Source organism: Neovison vison, chromosome 1, assembly GCF_020171115.1.
Source record: "Neovison vison isolate M4711 chromosome 1, ASM_NN_V1, whole genome shotgun sequence".
NCBI classification, from domain to species: Eukaryota; Metazoa; Chordata; class Mammalia; order Carnivora; family Mustelidae; genus Neogale; species Neogale vison.
This window is the reverse complement of record NC_058091.1, coordinates 142,257,930-142,274,379: the sequence shown is the minus strand read 5'-3', so window position 1 is coordinate 142,274,379 and position 16,450 is coordinate 142,257,930. Positions and strand designations below refer to the sequence as shown.

Below are 16,450 nucleotides of genomic sequence, written 5' to 3'. Positions count from 1 at the left end.
GAGCCTTCGAGATGAACAACTACCATGCAGAGAAATAGAATAAATGTTTCTTCTAGTGGTCCTTCTGCCAATCCATTTTCTTCTGTCTTCCTTTTAGGCCTCTGATGATTGTCACGCAGAAGATCACGACCTTGGCGTTCCAAGTTCATGATGGTGAGAAAAACAACTCTCCTTTTGGTTCCGAGCGTGAGCCCGACATTCAGAGCTCTTCGTTTACACGCTACCCTGTAGTCCAGAATTAAGCCAAGGGCTGGCAGATCTTCTATAACTTGTCAAAAATTTGCAAGCTTCTCTAATCATGCTCTTTACTTTCCCATCTCTTAGTTCTGTAATCTAAATTGGCTGAAGTATTTACACTGAGAACAGCTGGTTTTCTGTTTACCTTTATAATGTTTTAGATTTATGCCGCTCTCTGCCCTTCGTTTCCAAATCCCTGGGGAAGAAACGGCATCGTTTTTCTTTGGTTTAATCTGAGAAGCTCACAAGGTAATAAAGGATAGTATTGGCTGGTTAACTTTTTTTTCTTTTTTAATGCTAGTTTTGTCTTATTTGGTGTTTTTGTTTTGTTTGGCTTGGAAAATTATCTGATGAGATTAGCCTGACCCTTCTGCTGGGGAGAAGGAAGAATCTTCTGTTCGTATAAAACTAAACATATCCTTCCTCCTGCCCTTTCTGAAAATGACCAGAAAGTGTGAATTACACGATGAAAACAGGGAAGGAGGTCAGCACTTTCAGCCGGGTTGGAGGATTTCAGTGTGGGCGTAAGAGGTGTCACGTACAATTAGTAGGAGGATATCTACGGATTTGTACCACTCCGGTAAATGCTTTCAGACCGTTGAAGCTCCTTTACGTGTGAACAGGTTGAGAAGATTTATAATCTCTCTTAGCTAGTCTCATTTTTTTTTAAAGCTGATTTAATTTCATTTTGACCTCGGATGTTCTTCGTTCATACTTGGCGATTTTGTTGTTCTGTAGAGAACTGGGTACGTTTATACCAAGGACAGAGTCTTTCTAGGGTGACTGACTGTCCTGTTTTGTCTAGAACTGAGCAGTTTCCCAGGGCATGAGACTTTCAGGGCCCAAACTGGGAACGTCCAAGGCAAACCGGGACGTGCTGCTAAATGTTTTTGTACCTAAAAGTCTAGTTGGTAGTGGTGATAGACTAACATTAGCACATAAACCAATAGCTAAAATCAATTTATGTTCTAGATTTGCTAGAGATGTATTGTTGACATCTTAGAAAGTGAGTGTGATTTTTTTTTTTAAACACTGCCTTTCTTTTTTGAAATAGGCTTTTTGCCTGAATTTACTTTTTAAAGCATTCTCAGTTTACCCGATTTTCTGGAAAAACCCTTATGTGCAGCAAGATGTTTATTTGCCATTTCTTTTTTTCTTGTGAGTAGTAGGAACAAGCGAATTCCAGAAACCCAGTCTTCCTATATGCATATTTAGGAATGAAATGCCTTTATGATTGGCGACCGTCATCGGTCTTAGCTGGATGTACAGCTTTGTAGTCCAGTGTTTATAGCTTATTAGATGACACTTCAGTTTCTGCAATTGTAAGTTAACATATAAATTTTAGGGCGCCTGGGTGGCTCAGTGGGTTAAGCCGCTGCCTTCGGCTCAGGTCATGATCTCAGGGTCCTGGGATCGAGCCCCGCATCAGGCTCTCTGCTCGGCAGGGAGCCTGCTTCCTCCTCTCTCTCTCTGCCTGCCTCTCTGTCTGCTTGTGATCTCTGTCAAATAAATAAATAAAATCTTTTTAAAAAAACCATAAATTTTATGAGAAGCGCAAAGGTGATTTGGGTTTGTTTGTTTTTTTTTCCTGGCATGGACGAATTTTAAAAAAAGAAGAATCACCTCATAAGTCTTGTACTTTCCCTGTATTCAAGATTACATTTCCTGTTTTTTTTAGAAGAGGAAAGTCCCCTGTTCCTTTCCCCATTCCAAACCCATGCTTTCAGCTCGTAGCAGGTGTCTGCTGCTGGCGTAATCAGGGAGGTCTTTGAGCTGGTGCAGGCTGCAAAGTCAGGTCTCTCTCTTTCTCTCTCCCCCTCTCCTGTAGCAGTGAAAACATAATGCACTTTGGTAAGGAGCAGAGGAGATGTGGGGAGTTTTCTGGGATCTATGTCCTACCGTGCAGTTTAAATAGGAGTAAGCCCTTTCTCCCCTCTTCATGAGAACCTGCAGACTTTCCCCCTCACACGTGCGCTTGGGGCTAACTATTCCAGAGCATTAGAAAAAAAAATGATTTTATGATTCATGAAATAAATGAAATGGGACATAAATCACTTTTTTCCCAAATGACTTTTATAAGCCTCTTCTGGAATTTTCTACTTCAAACATTGTATTGCTACATTTTTCTTTTTAATAGGATTAGGTCGAAGAGCTGAAGACCTTTCTGCTGAGCAACATCGACTTGCTGTAAAGTAAGTGTAACAGTATGTTCTCGAGCCCTTTGTATATCAGTGTCTAGAAACCCTCCTCATTTTTTAATATGGACTAACTCTGCTATATGGATGTATTATTTCTTGTTAATGAAGCTATTGATGGATACTTGGGTTATCTGCCAATCTATGGCTTTTCAAACCCTGTTCCCAAGTCATTTTAAATAGGTTTGTGTGTAGTGGTGGGATCGAGTCCCAGAAGCAGGATTGCTGGGACAGAGAAGACAGGTCTGTAATTTTGCTAGTTTTGCAAGATTCATCTTCACTGCTGTTGTTAAGTCTATTACAGAGTTATTTTTATTGGGCATGTGTCTGAGGGTCCTCAAGAAACAGTTATCTGTGCACATCAGTATGATTAAATGCCGCTGTGAAAGCACTAGGAAGTAGGGCTGGAGTAGGAGACAGGAGGCAGGAAGCAGGAAGCAGGCTGAAGGCAGACTGTGGCTGGTGTGGATGTTGGAGAGGAAGGGAGGCTGTAAGGGAGGAGGATAGCATTGATAGGGAATGGAAATGGCTCGTGAGGTAGCACATCGGGAAAGGACAGGCAGCCACGGTGGAGGTATAGGAGAATTCCAGGAGGTAGTCAGGGGTAAGGAAGAGAGGGTCCTGAGTGGTACAGAGATTGAGTGCCTCGTTTTCATATTAAGGGATTCAGACTCGGAAGCCATGGAGACTCAGTGTAAGAGACAAATGAATCAGATTCTTTGCTAAGTGTTTTGGGGGAGTAAATGTAGGGCACAATTCTAGTGACTGGTTAGCAATGGCATTTGGAGGAAACTTGCCCCACAATACTATCCTGCCCCTTTAAATGCGATTAAACCACCAGCTAGAGCTGGTCTCTGTAGAATTTTTCCCTGCTACTACTTGTGCCATGTGTGGTTGGCGACCTCGTGCCCGGATGCCCGAGCAGACAGGAGACTGCTCTAGTGGTAGTTTTGTGTGTCCTCTTCAAATGGAAACTGGTTCCACCCATCATTTGCTTTTGTGTTTATTTTGGCAGTTGGGAGGGAGTTTTCCCGTTTCACAGCATCTGGATCAGCTCACATTAGGTCAGGTTCCCACCCTGCCTCATGTTTATTACCTTCATTCTCTCCTGCTGACAGTTAGGCTGCTGAGAACCAGCACTTCCCAGCCTCAGAATGACCCCGGACCTCGCCCTCCGTGTCTATAGCCGCCGTCGGCCAGCAGAGGGCGCCACGGAGCCCCACGCCTTCTCTGAGCCACCCACCGTCTCCTTTCTGCAAGGTCTCTAGCTTAGGGGGATTTTTAGAGAACCCGGACAAAGAAAGACCACGTGTTGTTTCATCATCTACTAAGAACACGCCTGTGTTTAGGACTGGCTTTCCTGTGGATCTTAAAGAAAAATCTGAGACTGAAGGCTTTTCAACTTTTTTTTTTTTTTTTTTAACTTTATTTTCACAGAGTAAAACCCTCTTTCTTGGAATATTTAAGCTACCTTCTCAACTTCATGAGTGTCATAGCTGGCCCTTGCAACAATTTCAAGGACTATATAGCCTTTATTGAAGGGAGACACATACACACGAAGTTGCTGGAGGTGAACTGGAAGCAGAGAGGTTTCCACAGCCTGCCTGAGCCTTCTCCCACTGTAAGTGGCTACTGCTAATTATTTACCCAGAGCTCCGGAAAAACAGAGCTCTGTTGCCAGTGCTGACTCTCACTAGTAATTGTTCTAATTAAAAAGCCAAACAGTTTACCAGAAAGCTTGGCCAGGAACTACCTCCCCCCCTTTGCCTCACAGCCGGGCTCATGGGCTAGAAATATTAAAGCAATCTATCCACTGGGTCAGCTAGCCAATATTTAATGCTTACAGTGTGCTCAGCACTGGGCTAGTTAACACATTTGGATTTATGAGGGTTTTTTTGGTCTTTATGAATAGAAATTCATATCCAGCCAAAGGAGAATGTCATCAAAGGGGGATGGGGAGGGAGTGGCAACCAGAATAAATGTGATTTTTTTTTTAATTGCGGAGCTTGCTTCTTATGTGGGAAACCAGTTTTCTGTTGGTGTGCTCTTAAAGACTGGTTTTACTGACTTCGAGAGTTTAAGATGGTTTTTGGGAATTTTTAAAATTTTAACCTGAATTTTATTGATTTCAAATTAGTTAACATAAGGATAATGTGTTGAACGTCACAAATATGCTAAATTTATTCAGATCCAGTATCCCATATTTAAGGGAAGTTTGTGATTAGTTGAAGGAGGAGGGAAAATTGGAAAAAGGAGAGTCAGGATAATTGAGTTAAATATTTTGTAACTGTTAAAATCTAGGCAAAATTACTCTTTGAAAATTTAAGTGACTTACTAAGCATGAATTTTCAGATAGTTTTGACACGGTCGGGTCTCCCACAGTGTATAGGTTGTCAACGGTCTCAGCTCTTGCTGTGTTACTGAAACAATGTGGAAGTGAGGTCGCCATGGCCATGGGGCATCGAAGTGCTCACAGGTGTTTCTTGGCAGAATCTACCATGGTAGTGCTCTCGTGTTCCTGAGAGTGTGATCACGGAGTCTGAATATCACTCCCTGGGGAGACTCTTGGCATTTTCTTGCACAGAGAGAGGGACGTGGTCAGGTGGTGTTTTAGGTAAAGACACATTAGTGGGAGGTTCCTGGCGCTCCCAGGTGGTACCTCCCCAGCGTGTAGTCAGCCATCGCGGCCAACCAAGCATGGTGAGCACTTGACTGAGAGCCCGATGCTGTTCTTGTTCTGTTCTTGCAAATACTCATTCACCTGAACCTCAAGCTGCTCTCAGGAGGTGCTATTGCTATCCCCGTATTACAAGAAAATGTGGCTTTAAAAAAAAAAAAAGATTTATTTATCTGAGAGAGTAAAGGAGAGACTGCAAACATGATTGGGAGGGAGGGGCAGAGGGGGAGGGAGAGAATCTTAAGCTAACTTGGCGCTAGGCGCAAAGCCTGACCCTCAGCTTGATCTCACGATCCATGAGATCACGACCTGACCCTACATCAAGGGTTGGGTGCTTAACTGACTGAGCCACTAGGCGTCCCAGAAAGTGACCTGTTTTTATAAAATTGGGAACTATAGTTCTATTGTTGTTAAATGACATTCCCTGAAATGTTGGGGAAACTGGGCAAAATCACTTGGTCCAGAGGCATTTTTTTTTTAAAGATTTTATTTATTTATTTGACAGACAGAGATCACAAGTAGGCAGAGAGGCAGGCAGAGAGAGAGAGGAGGAAGCAGGCTCCCTGCAGAGCAGAGAGCCCGACGTGGGGCTCTATCCCAGGACTCTGGGATCATGACCTGAGCCGAAGGCAGAGGCTTTAACCCACTGAGCCACCTAGGCGCCCCGGTCCAGAGGCATTTAAAATGCCAGCACATCTTAATGCTAGAGCAGACTACATGTAAACCATCCTGGAAGGCTTTCTGAAGCTTTCCATCTCCTGCTCATGTCCCGGCTCAGGCATTTCAGAACTTGTACGGAATCCTTCCTAGCTAAGCCTCTGTCTCCTTGTGGTGATTCAGACGCATGTCCTTGACTCTGCTGGCGACAGAAGTGGAAGTCAAATGGTTATTTCTTTCCGATGGAAGATTGCCACCCTGTAATGCTCTCTGTCTTATGTTTTGGGTAATTAAACTACCTTCCTTTTTGGGCTGCCCGGGTGGCTCAATCAGTTAAGCCTCTACCTCCAGCTCAGCTCATGATCCCAGGGTCCTGGGATCGAGCCCCATATCGGGCTCCCTGCTGAGTGGGGAGTCTGCTTCTCCCTCTCCCTCTGCCCCTCGCCCTCCCACCGCTCATGCTGTCTGTCTCTCAAATAAATAAATCTTAAAAACAAAAAACAAAAAGCCTACCTTCCTCTTGTTGGTAGAATGTGCTGTTAATAGTTTCCTTCAATTTTAGATACATTCAGACCTCAAGTGTCAGAGGTATACACTTCATTTGCATTTAGCTCCTGTGCTCAGGATCCAGTCTGTGTCCTAAGAATCCCTGTTGCCGCTCCTCGTAAGGAATATTACCAAGGCAGCTATTGGAACAGCTTGTCCCCAACGTGCCCTTGCTGCAGTTGTTTTCCTCATACCGGAGTCTTGCCTGGTTACACAGATTTTTTTCCACATTTTCAGAGAGCTGTGATACGCAAGTTGTGCATGACCTTGGTGTCTCTCCTCCTGTTTTTGACGCTCACGAAGTCCTTCCCCATCACCTGCCTGACCGATGACTGGTTTGTTCATAAAGCAAACTTTCTGACTCGACTGTGCTACTTATATATTGTCATGCAAGCTTCGAAGCCCAAGTATTACTTTGCCTGGACATTAGGTACGTCTGCTGGAACGGCCTCGAGTGAATAAGGGAAAAGTGAGACTCCTGGGACGGCCTTCCCAGAACAGCATTTTGGATCATCTCATCAAAAAAAGTTCAGTGCATGGTGGAGGCCGCTCAGCCAGTATCGTTTTATACTTCCCACCAAAGCCCTCCTGTGTCCCGCGATCCATAAACTCAATTACCCGAGATAAGCGCAGAGCCGTCCTGGCGGTCACTTCGACTCAGTGTTATTAGCAGATGTCCAAACTTGGAAGCGCCCCCCACCAGTCAAAGCTTCCCAGTCGTACAGTGGAAAGTTAGAAGGGAAAATTCCAGAATGATCCGGCCGTCTTGTCATTTTTCTGGGTTGTGCATAATAGAGGGGACATGCTTTAAACGTACTAACACGCTTGCTGACTTAGGTCACATTTTCTTTTTAAGAAATTGGTGGTTAAAAAAAAAATTGTTGGTTCAGCTTTATGCCTTAGAAACTGACTTCAGGTGACTTTTTTTTTTTTTTTAAGGTAGGAAGTTAGACTTTGATTTACTTTTCTCTCTTTCCTTACAAACCATTTTAAACTGGAAAAGTTGAAAGCTTTGCTGGAGTGAGCAGTAAGTCCTCCTGTTTACTTGCCGGGAACGGTGAGGGGTTGTGATAAGGCACGGCAGTTCAGGAATGGAAATTTAAGTTCTTAGCCAAAGGTGACCTGGGGCTTGATGTCAGGGAGCCCTGATTTGGTTTATTAAGTCAAACAGATGATTAAATTCTGTGCCTAGTGCTTAGCCCGTGCTCCCTGAGTGAAGGCGCAGCACTTAATTGAGTTCCTTTTCTCTCATTTTCATGCTCCAAGTTTTTATCCCCAAATTAAAGCTGGTAGCTACCAAATTATTTTTAATTTTTTATTGCGATAGGATAGAACACAGAATTTATTTTAATCCTCTCTAGTCTACAACTTGGCGGCATGAAGTTCATTCACAGTGTTGTGCGACCTTCCCCACTGTCCATCTCCAGAACGGAATTTCCCATCCCCCCCAATAGGAGTATACCTATTAAAAAAAAAAAAAAAAGATAACTCCTCATTCCTTTCTCTCACCATGTCCTGGTCTAAATGATTTTTAAAGGTCGAAATGTTCAGGGAGAAGTTCAGTCCAATGCGGTGTTTTGGGGACACTTGGCCAGAAAGATAAAACTGAGGGTTTTAAAACATCTGTAGCGGGGGAAGTTTTGTTTGTCCCCTTTGGTTCAGTTCAGAGGGTTTTTCGTCACGTACCGGGTTCTGTGGCGGGGGAACGCGGAGGTAAGCCCTCTTGTCTGCCATCAGATCCTTAACAGTCTGCGGGTCCAGAGACCTGCGTACTGACCAGGCGGTAACGTGAGGAGCTGTCCCCAGGCCAGCAATGGGGGGGGGCGGGGATGATGAATATAGACTGGTTGGAATAAGGCTTCAAAAGCCTTATTCCTCTTTGTGCACCTGCTTTATGACTTAAGAATGGTAATTTCTTCTGTAGGTAAGCATGATCCTTACTATGGTTGGAACCCTGCTTGGAGCACGAGGCTTAGTTTCCTGCGTGAAATACTTAATATTTCCACTTTGCTCTAACCTGAGTGTGTGTGGTTGTGAATGAGAGAGAGAGAGAGAGAGAAAGAGAAAGAGGTAACAGCTCACTCTCCTTGCTACCTCCTGGGTCTTCACTCACCCTTCCTTTTCTCTTCCCCTCCCTACCTTTCCCATTCCCATATTCTGTATCCTAGGGCTTAAGGGCTGGCTTCTGGACTAAATCAGCTCCTGCTTTAGGAGGAAGGCAGGGCCCTGTGTGGCTTCCTAGGGAGTCTTAACACGAGGTGGGTTGTGCCTGCCGGTGGGGATGGGGAGGAAGCGGGGGAGGGGGGTTCTAGGCAACAGGGGGCATCTGGCATTGTTCTGGCTTTTTGGGAGTGCCCCAGATTCTGGGAGAATCCTTTTCTGTGGGGAGCTTTCTCCGTGGGCTTGGCTCTTTTCCATACCCCCTTCCCTTTAACTGTTTTTGGCGGGGGTGGGGGGGTGGGGGGGGTTAGTCTCAGGAGAAATACTTCATGAATTTGTGTGGCCTCACTTCCAACTTTGTTATGGTTTAGCTTGCATGGGGTGGTCTGAAATTAACCTTTGTATTATTTATGAATAAGGAAGCAATGACTAGCCTAACAGGGACTATTTAAACCGCTTAAGCGAATAATTGTTTTCTCCAGCTCCTTAAAACATCATTTGCATATAATTGATGTACTCATTATACGTGATTATGAATTTAATCCTTAAAGCTGGCCCCTTCTTGAATCTCAGCTGAGCTGCACCGTGTTAGCCTCGTTCTCGTTACTGTTTATATTGAAATAATGAAGGCAATTTTCTTTGGGCTTAGTGTACAATTCTGGTTGTTTTTCCCTAATTAGTACTAATTAGGAGACTCCACTTCAGCCCAGGCTGTGTTCCAAGGAAGGATCGCAACCTCCACAATACGGGCGTCCAAGTTAATTTATCTGTAATAATACAGTAGACGATACAAGTAAAGCCAGTTTGGGGCTGGTGAACTTAGAACCTCTAACGGCTCAGAGACAAGAACCACGTCTTGGATAAACGGTGGTGGAGTGCATGATTCCCAGCAAACACATTTCCTAGCCCCTCGGGGGGGCGGGATCAGAATCCTTTCTAGCATTCGGAGCCTGGCACTGTTTACCACCTGAGTGATCTGAATGGTGGCCTCACTGAGTCTTGGCAAGATGGGTCGGTGGGGAGCAGCAGGGAACGCTTCTGGAGGGCTGACTTGGGCTCTGCACTCCGAGTCCCCTTCATTACTTTAACCCTTGCAACGCAGCTTTAAGACAGGTACCACTCTAACATCCATTTTCTTCCCAAGGGAGTGGGCTTCTAGAGGACACATGGCTCTCTTGAGGCCAAATGTTCGTTCTGTGAAGACACAGAAGCCAGGGGCTCTGCCCCTAGAGCCCACCTCTCGGCCAGCATCTTCTCATCCCTGGGAGCTTTTGTAAAGTCCTCGGAAAGGTTGTAGGCCCCCAAAAGAGAGGTGGTAGTTCCAGGTGTTGGGTGAGGCTCGAGGCAGGAGGAGGACTTGAAGGGCTGCTGGTCCTGTACTGTCCCGCCAGCCCCGGTTTTCGGCTCCAGCACAGACCCCAAAGGGGACCCTCTTCTCTTGGTTCAGCTCATCTTGTCACTCACCATTTCTAACCACACATTTAAAACTTCGTTCCTCAACGGGCACAGCCCTGCTTCGTTGTTCTTTTCTTTTTCCACTGGGTTCCATCCAGGCGGCCTGGGAGAATGACTTAGTGGCTCCCAGGACTTCTCATCCTTCCTTCTGAAGGAATCCAGATGATTTCCAAGCCAAGCATAAGATAAGCAGTGTGCAGTCACCAACTGTGCCAAAATAAAGGAGACAAACATAGAACACGTCGTTTTTCTTTAGAATAACCCTTCAGAAGTCACTCTGGAGCTGGACTTGAACTTCATTGGGAAAGAATTTAAGAGAGCCTCAAGAAAGAGTTCTCCGAGATCTCCCCAGATCTAAGACCTTACAGTGCTGTGATTTAGCTTACTTATTTTTTATTTTAATTCCAGTGTAGTTAGCATAGAGTGTTATTCGTTTAGGTATGCCATATAGTAATCCAACACTTCCGTGTGTCACCTGGCACTCATGATGACCAGGGCATGCCTTAGTCCCCATCCCCTGTTTCTCCCATCTCCCACCCCATCTGCCTTCTGGGAGCCATCCGTTTGTTCTCTGTAGTTCAGAGTTTGTTTCTTGGTTTGTCTCTCTTTTCCTATGTTTGTCTTGTTTCTTAAATTCCACACAGGATTAAGATCAATGGTATTTGTCTTTCTGATTTATTTCACTTAGGATTATAATCCTTGAGACCCATCCATTAATATTCCTGTGTGTGTGTGTGTACATACACACACATACATACACATCTTCTTCTTCCCCTCTTCCATCAATGGACACTTGGGCTGATTCCATAGTTAGGCTATTGTAAATAATGCCGCTATAAACATAGGGGTGCATGTAGCTCTTAGTATTTTTGTATTTTGGGGGCAAATACCCAATGTATGTGTGATTACTGGATCATAAGGTAGCTCTATTTTTATTTTTTGAGGAACCTCCATACTGTTTTCCACGGTGACTGCACCAGTTTGTATTCCCACCCATAGTTCGAGAAGCTTCCTTTTTCTCTGCACCCTTGCCAACACTTGTTGCTGCTTGTGTTTTTTTAGCCATTCTGACAGGTGTGAGGTGACATTTCATTGTTGTTTTGACTTGCAGTTTCCTGACGCTGAGTGATGTCAAGCATCTTTTCATGTGTCTGTTAGCCATCTGGATGTCCTTTTTGGAGACAAGTTTGCTCACATCTTCTGCCCATTTTTTAATTAGATTACTTGGTTTTAGGGGGTGTTGAAGTTGATTTTTTAAATAAAATATTCTAACCATGAACAAACTAAGTGAAAAGAGACAATTAGCCTTTTGGTCTTCATAATAAAAGTATGTTGATTTCATCAGATCTCTATTTGATTACAACATTGCATAATAAGGAATTAGAAACATTATACTCATGGCAGGGGGACATTTTCTTATAGTTCTGTGAAGTGGAATAAAGATGGAAATAGGAGCTTTCTCAAACTGAGTGTGGGTAGGATGCTTTGGTAATTGGGTCCATGTGTGGTCTCCATGGTGGCTGGCCCCGAATTCACATCTCTAGCTCTGCTCTTTGTCTTGTGCTCTAAGCTTTTCTAACTGTATCTTGGCAGCCCCAGCTAATACCTACTGGCATGTCATGCTTAATGCGTCCAGAGTAAGCTCCAGTTTCACTTTCAGAGCTGGTTCTCCTCTTGACTTAATGCTGTGTCATTCATTTCATGCCATCTTTAATGACAGCTCTTGGACCTGTCCAAGTCCCCTCAGTTCCCTCTTTCTTCTGGCCTCTGCTTCTGAGCTTAGACATCTCCCCTTACATCAAGTGGGTCACTAACTCCTGTTGCTTTGTTCTGATTCATTTTGCGTTGTAGGAGGCTCTCTTGCCTTCTTACTAAGCAGGCGCACACTAAATGCTAGTGAATGAATACAAATGAATGAATAAAAATTAAGGCCACCAAAGAGCGCAAAAGGTTTCTGGGATTTATAATGGTACCAGTCTTTTCAATTGTTTTGGTTTCTTTTTCAAGGAGAAACTACTGCCTATTTCTCAATCTGAAAGCTAGACAAACATTTAATATCTCTTAAAGCAGCAATGTGACTTTTGTTCCATATCTTAATGTTTTAAAAACCATAGCTGATGCAGTGAATAACGCAGCTGGCTTTGGGTTCAGCGGAGTGGATAAGGATGGCACTTTCTGTTGGGATCTGCTTTCTAACCTAAACATCTGGAAAATCGAGGTGAGTCTATTACACTTTTGAATTACGCTCCCACGGTGAATAAAGCAAATGGTTTGCTTTCAGTGGTATCCCTGTGAGCTCTTCCTCAGAGTGTCCAAGGGAAAATGCTCAGGGCATCCCAGGTCCAGCAGGCTCCCGGACGTTCTGCGTCTTAGAATTTTTTCCTGTCTTTGTACAGATACCTACTTTCTTGACAGTTGTAAAATGACATGCAGAAATCTGTAAAAGAGCCAGGAAAATCTTTCTCTTGTTTACATTCCTGTTCTCTCAACTAGAAAGTACAAATGTCATTTTCTCTTGTTTCACGGACTACTTTCTTCAGTCAAGAGTACAGACGGGAAGCTCCTGTATTTAGATTTTGAATATTGCAAACATTCTCTGTGGTCCCTTTTAAAACATTTCTAATCCAGCTGCTTTTAAGAACAGCAGCCATGGCACATAGCTTTTAGGCCACTAGAATCCGTGTGGTTTTTGTCTTTTGTTGGCTTTGTTCTTGGACCACACCTCTGAAGATGAGGACATCTTCAGAGGTGGCCTTTTTGGGCACATCATTCTTGGTTTTCCTGGCATTGTGAGCAGAGTGGAAGCTCCGTCTTTGACCCTTTCCTCCTGGCTGCGGGGTGGGAGTAAGGACAAGGTTCTCAGCTTACAGAAGGACTGATTCTCTAGCCAGGTGACTCAGACGTGCTGTTGGTCGTGGTTTTCCGTCCACCACAGGGCAGGCGGGGCGCCCCTGGAGAGTGAGCAGGAGGGGAACGTGCAGTTAGAGCAAGAAACCAGGAATGTGGAGACTGACCACCTGCTTCCCGTTAGATGGACGCTTGGCCAGAAGGAGACATGGCGGATGTTCTCCCCCTTCTTGATGCCTGAGTTGTCTCTTCATCTTAACTGGCTTAAACCAAGTTGCAGCCTCCAGAACCATTTCTCATTTTTGGAAAAGCAGTGTAGATAATCTGCAAGGTTCTCCTTTCTATACAGATGACGATCCGAGGCAGTCCAAATGTGTTATGACTTCGCTCCCTTTTCCCACTAAAACTTTCTCTTCCTCTAAAGTCTTGGATCACTGCTGGCTGCCTCGGAGCGCTGTGGATACTTGTACTTTCCAGAGGCTCCCTTTTTGTTTTTGGCTGCCCACCGGTACACCAAGACACAGTCCTTTCACCGTGCGATGTGGTCTGGGCGAAGGGCTAAGCTATGAAGTTATATCCTTATTATTGAAGAAAACTAGATGGGGAGTTTGCATATTCGGTAAAGTTCATAGCAAAGAGCTAAGGAAAACCAAGGAAATCTGATTTAGCTAAGGTACATTGAAGCTGTGCATATAACATTAGGCAGCAAAGATATAAATAACACCTCTCAGGGTGTTGAAATAAAAAGTCATATTACAATATGTAGCCTCTATCAGCTCCATCCATCCGTCCGTCCATCCATCCATCCATCCATCCATCCATCTCTCTCCTCCTCCCCAAACATACTATGTTAGGCCAGTCAGTGCGTGGGCTAGGATTTTCTTATGGTTGAAATAGAAAAAAGTGGCACTTCCACCTTTATTAGGAATTCCGGTTCTTGAATGTTTGCTTTATGCTTTCTAATACCAGCCTTTGATAAGACCTTTTTTAAAGAAAAATTTTAATTAACATTTATTTAATGAGAAAACCCACTTGATGGCTTATTTTAGAATCTCTCTTCTTTGGTACCTGAATCATTGCCAGTTGGGTGATGTTTTCTTTTTTTTTTGTACTGAGACCCCTTCATGCATGAAATCGCTCACTATTCTAATATTCTAAATACTAGAATCTAATTGTTGTATTCTAAATACAACTGGAAACATTTGAACCTGAGTGGCTATTTGTAGAATAAGTTCACAAGACAGACCTAGTTTATAGACGGCTACATAGCGAATGATGACAATTTTAGGCTGTCTCCAGAAAGGCCCTAAATTGACATGTTTAAACTTTTCCTGCGGCAAAGCCTCTTTGAGACTGTTTAGTTTTAAAACTCAGATGACTTTAAAAAAAAATTTTTTTTTTTTTTAACCAGAGTAGAAGAAGAACCTGCAGGACATTCCTGCAGTCTTCCTATAAGTTGAAAATAAATTTTGAGGGAAATGAAGACTTTGCAAGCCAAGTTCTGGTGCAAAGTCAATCTTACAAATACCGGAAAATTTTACTGCGTAGGATGGAACAGCTGATTTACTCTTGACGGAGGAGTCTCCGTTGAAATAGCACATCTCTGGCTGCCAGGGAAATTCTGGGGATGACTTTCCATTACTTGGGGTATTTTTAAAGCTAATGATAGGTGTTATTTTCTTCTTTCTAGACTGCCACAAGTTTCAAAATGTACTTAGAAAACTGGAATATTCAGACAGCGACTTGGCTAAAGCGGTAAGGAAAATACAAATGACCTCATCCCTCATGGCACTGGGATAGGTTTAGATGGAAGTCACCAGATGACCAGCTGCTCTGCCAGCCATGATGCGGTCACTCAACACTTCTGTTTTATATGAACGTCTCTGCCCTGGAAGTGGAGAATCAGGAAAAGAGTGATGTGAGGGGGTCACAGTGCAGTGTATTTATTTTATCGGATCGCTTCATAGTGCTGTTCCTGGGTATCAGCCGCCCACTTCCTATTCATAGCAATCCCACAGGAGGTTGATAGTTAGCCCCATTTTACAGATGAGGAAAATGAAACACAGAGAGGTTAGGTCACTTGCCCAGAGTCACACAGCGGATGAGGACTAGAGAAGAGCCCCAACAGACCGTTTCCAGGGCTGGGCTCTTAAACCTCTGTGTTGTGCCCCCTCTTACCTAGAGGAGGGTACTTTGCTCGGACGTCAAGCAAGGTCAATGTCCACATCAAATCACTGATGATCTCCATTTACACCTAGCATTAAAGGCTTTGTGGTAGCCCAGATAGTTATGCTTTTCCACTTCTTGTTTTTTGTTCATGTTTCTGTCCTTTTGTTTCTCTACACATTCCAAAATTGGAAACCTCACTTAGTACAGAACTAGTAATATGCTATGCTCGAAGCAACAAACACTAGCTCCTGTGTATTCCTATCTTATGAGTGCAGGGGGACTATGAAACTTTCAGGCTGGAGACCCTGTTTTTGATCCATAGCGTTTTTCACAGGTCACAACACGTGGGGGTAAGAGACAAGGTATAGTAACAACTCCAAAGGGAGCTCATGCACTGTAATCTGAAAGTTGATCTGAACATGCGATTTTGGAAGATTTGCACCTATTATTGCTATCAATTTTGTCAATAGTTTATTTTTAAAGCTTTTACTTGACAGAGCAAAAGAGCACAAGCAGGAGGAGTAACAGAAGGAGAGGGAGAGAAGCATGTTCCCTGCTGAGCAGGGAGCCCAATGCAGGACTAGATCCCAGGACCCTGGGATCATGACCTGAGCTGGAGGCAGATGTTTTACTGACTGAACTACCCAGGAGCCCTGTATTTTGACAATAATTTTAGCATAAAACTCTATTTCTTTTTTTTTTTTTTTTTTTTTTTATTTATTTGACAGAGAGAGAGATCACAAGTAGGCAGAGACGCAGGCAGAGAGAGAGAGAGGAGGAAGCAGGCTCCCTGCTGAGCAGAGAGCCCGACGTGGGACTCGATCCCAAGACCCTGAGATCATGACCTGAGCCGAAGGCAGTGGCTTAACCCACTGAGCCACCCAGGCGCCCTAAAACTCTATTTCTGTATATTGGCTAATCCCAGTGTACCAAGAGTCCTACCATCTCCCTTAGGAGTTTATGTTCTAAGATGACTGAACATACATGAGCACATAATAAATGAAAAAAATATTAAAAAATCATTTTAGAAAATGAAATATCTTATTTGTACTAACAATAAAGAGTGTAAGAAACAAATACCTGGGCAAAATACCCCATTTTAAAGAAACATTGCAAGGGGCATCCCAGTCTTGCAACCCCCATATGCATTCTCTTTCTTTGTATGAAAAGGGAGCCATAATTTCCAGTCTGGGTTCAGATCGGTTACTTTTGACAACCCATGCAGAGCTGCATTGGTGTTTACTATTTGAATTCCTATTTTATTTTGTATTTGGGTCCTCTTGTTTACTAAACCACATAATGCCATTGGCGATTTGTAGATTGAATTTGTTTTAATAAACAACCAAGTGTCAAAGATCTTCAGGTTATCTGCAGACAACTTCCAAACCCTCGCAATACCACTTTTTAAAGCACATTCATGGATTGAAATCCCATGGACACTGTAAGATCTGAAAAGTCATGCAGCTGACACACTGATTTTGTGCTAGTGTCATTGCCAAGAGAGAGG

At 43.7% G+C, this 16,450-nt stretch overlaps 1 protein-coding gene across 1 annotated transcript in view; it reads left to right on the top strand.

The window, feature by feature from the left end:
- Positions 1–16,450, top strand: part of MBOAT1 (membrane bound O-acyltransferase domain containing 1) — a 110,639-nt gene that overhangs the window by 78,283 nt on the left and 15,906 nt on the right. The window contains exons 5-10 of the mRNA XM_044259679.1: positions 98–153; positions 2,375–2,429; positions 3,870–4,053; positions 6,550–6,742; positions 12,042–12,145; positions 14,465–14,529. Of these exons, the coding sequence (XP_044115614.1) occupies positions 98–153; positions 2,375–2,429; positions 3,870–4,053; positions 6,550–6,742; positions 12,042–12,145; positions 14,465–14,529 (657 nt within the window). The remainder of the gene's footprint in view (positions 1–97; positions 154–2,374; positions 2,430–3,869; positions 4,054–6,549; positions 6,743–12,041; positions 12,146–14,464; positions 14,530–16,450) is intronic.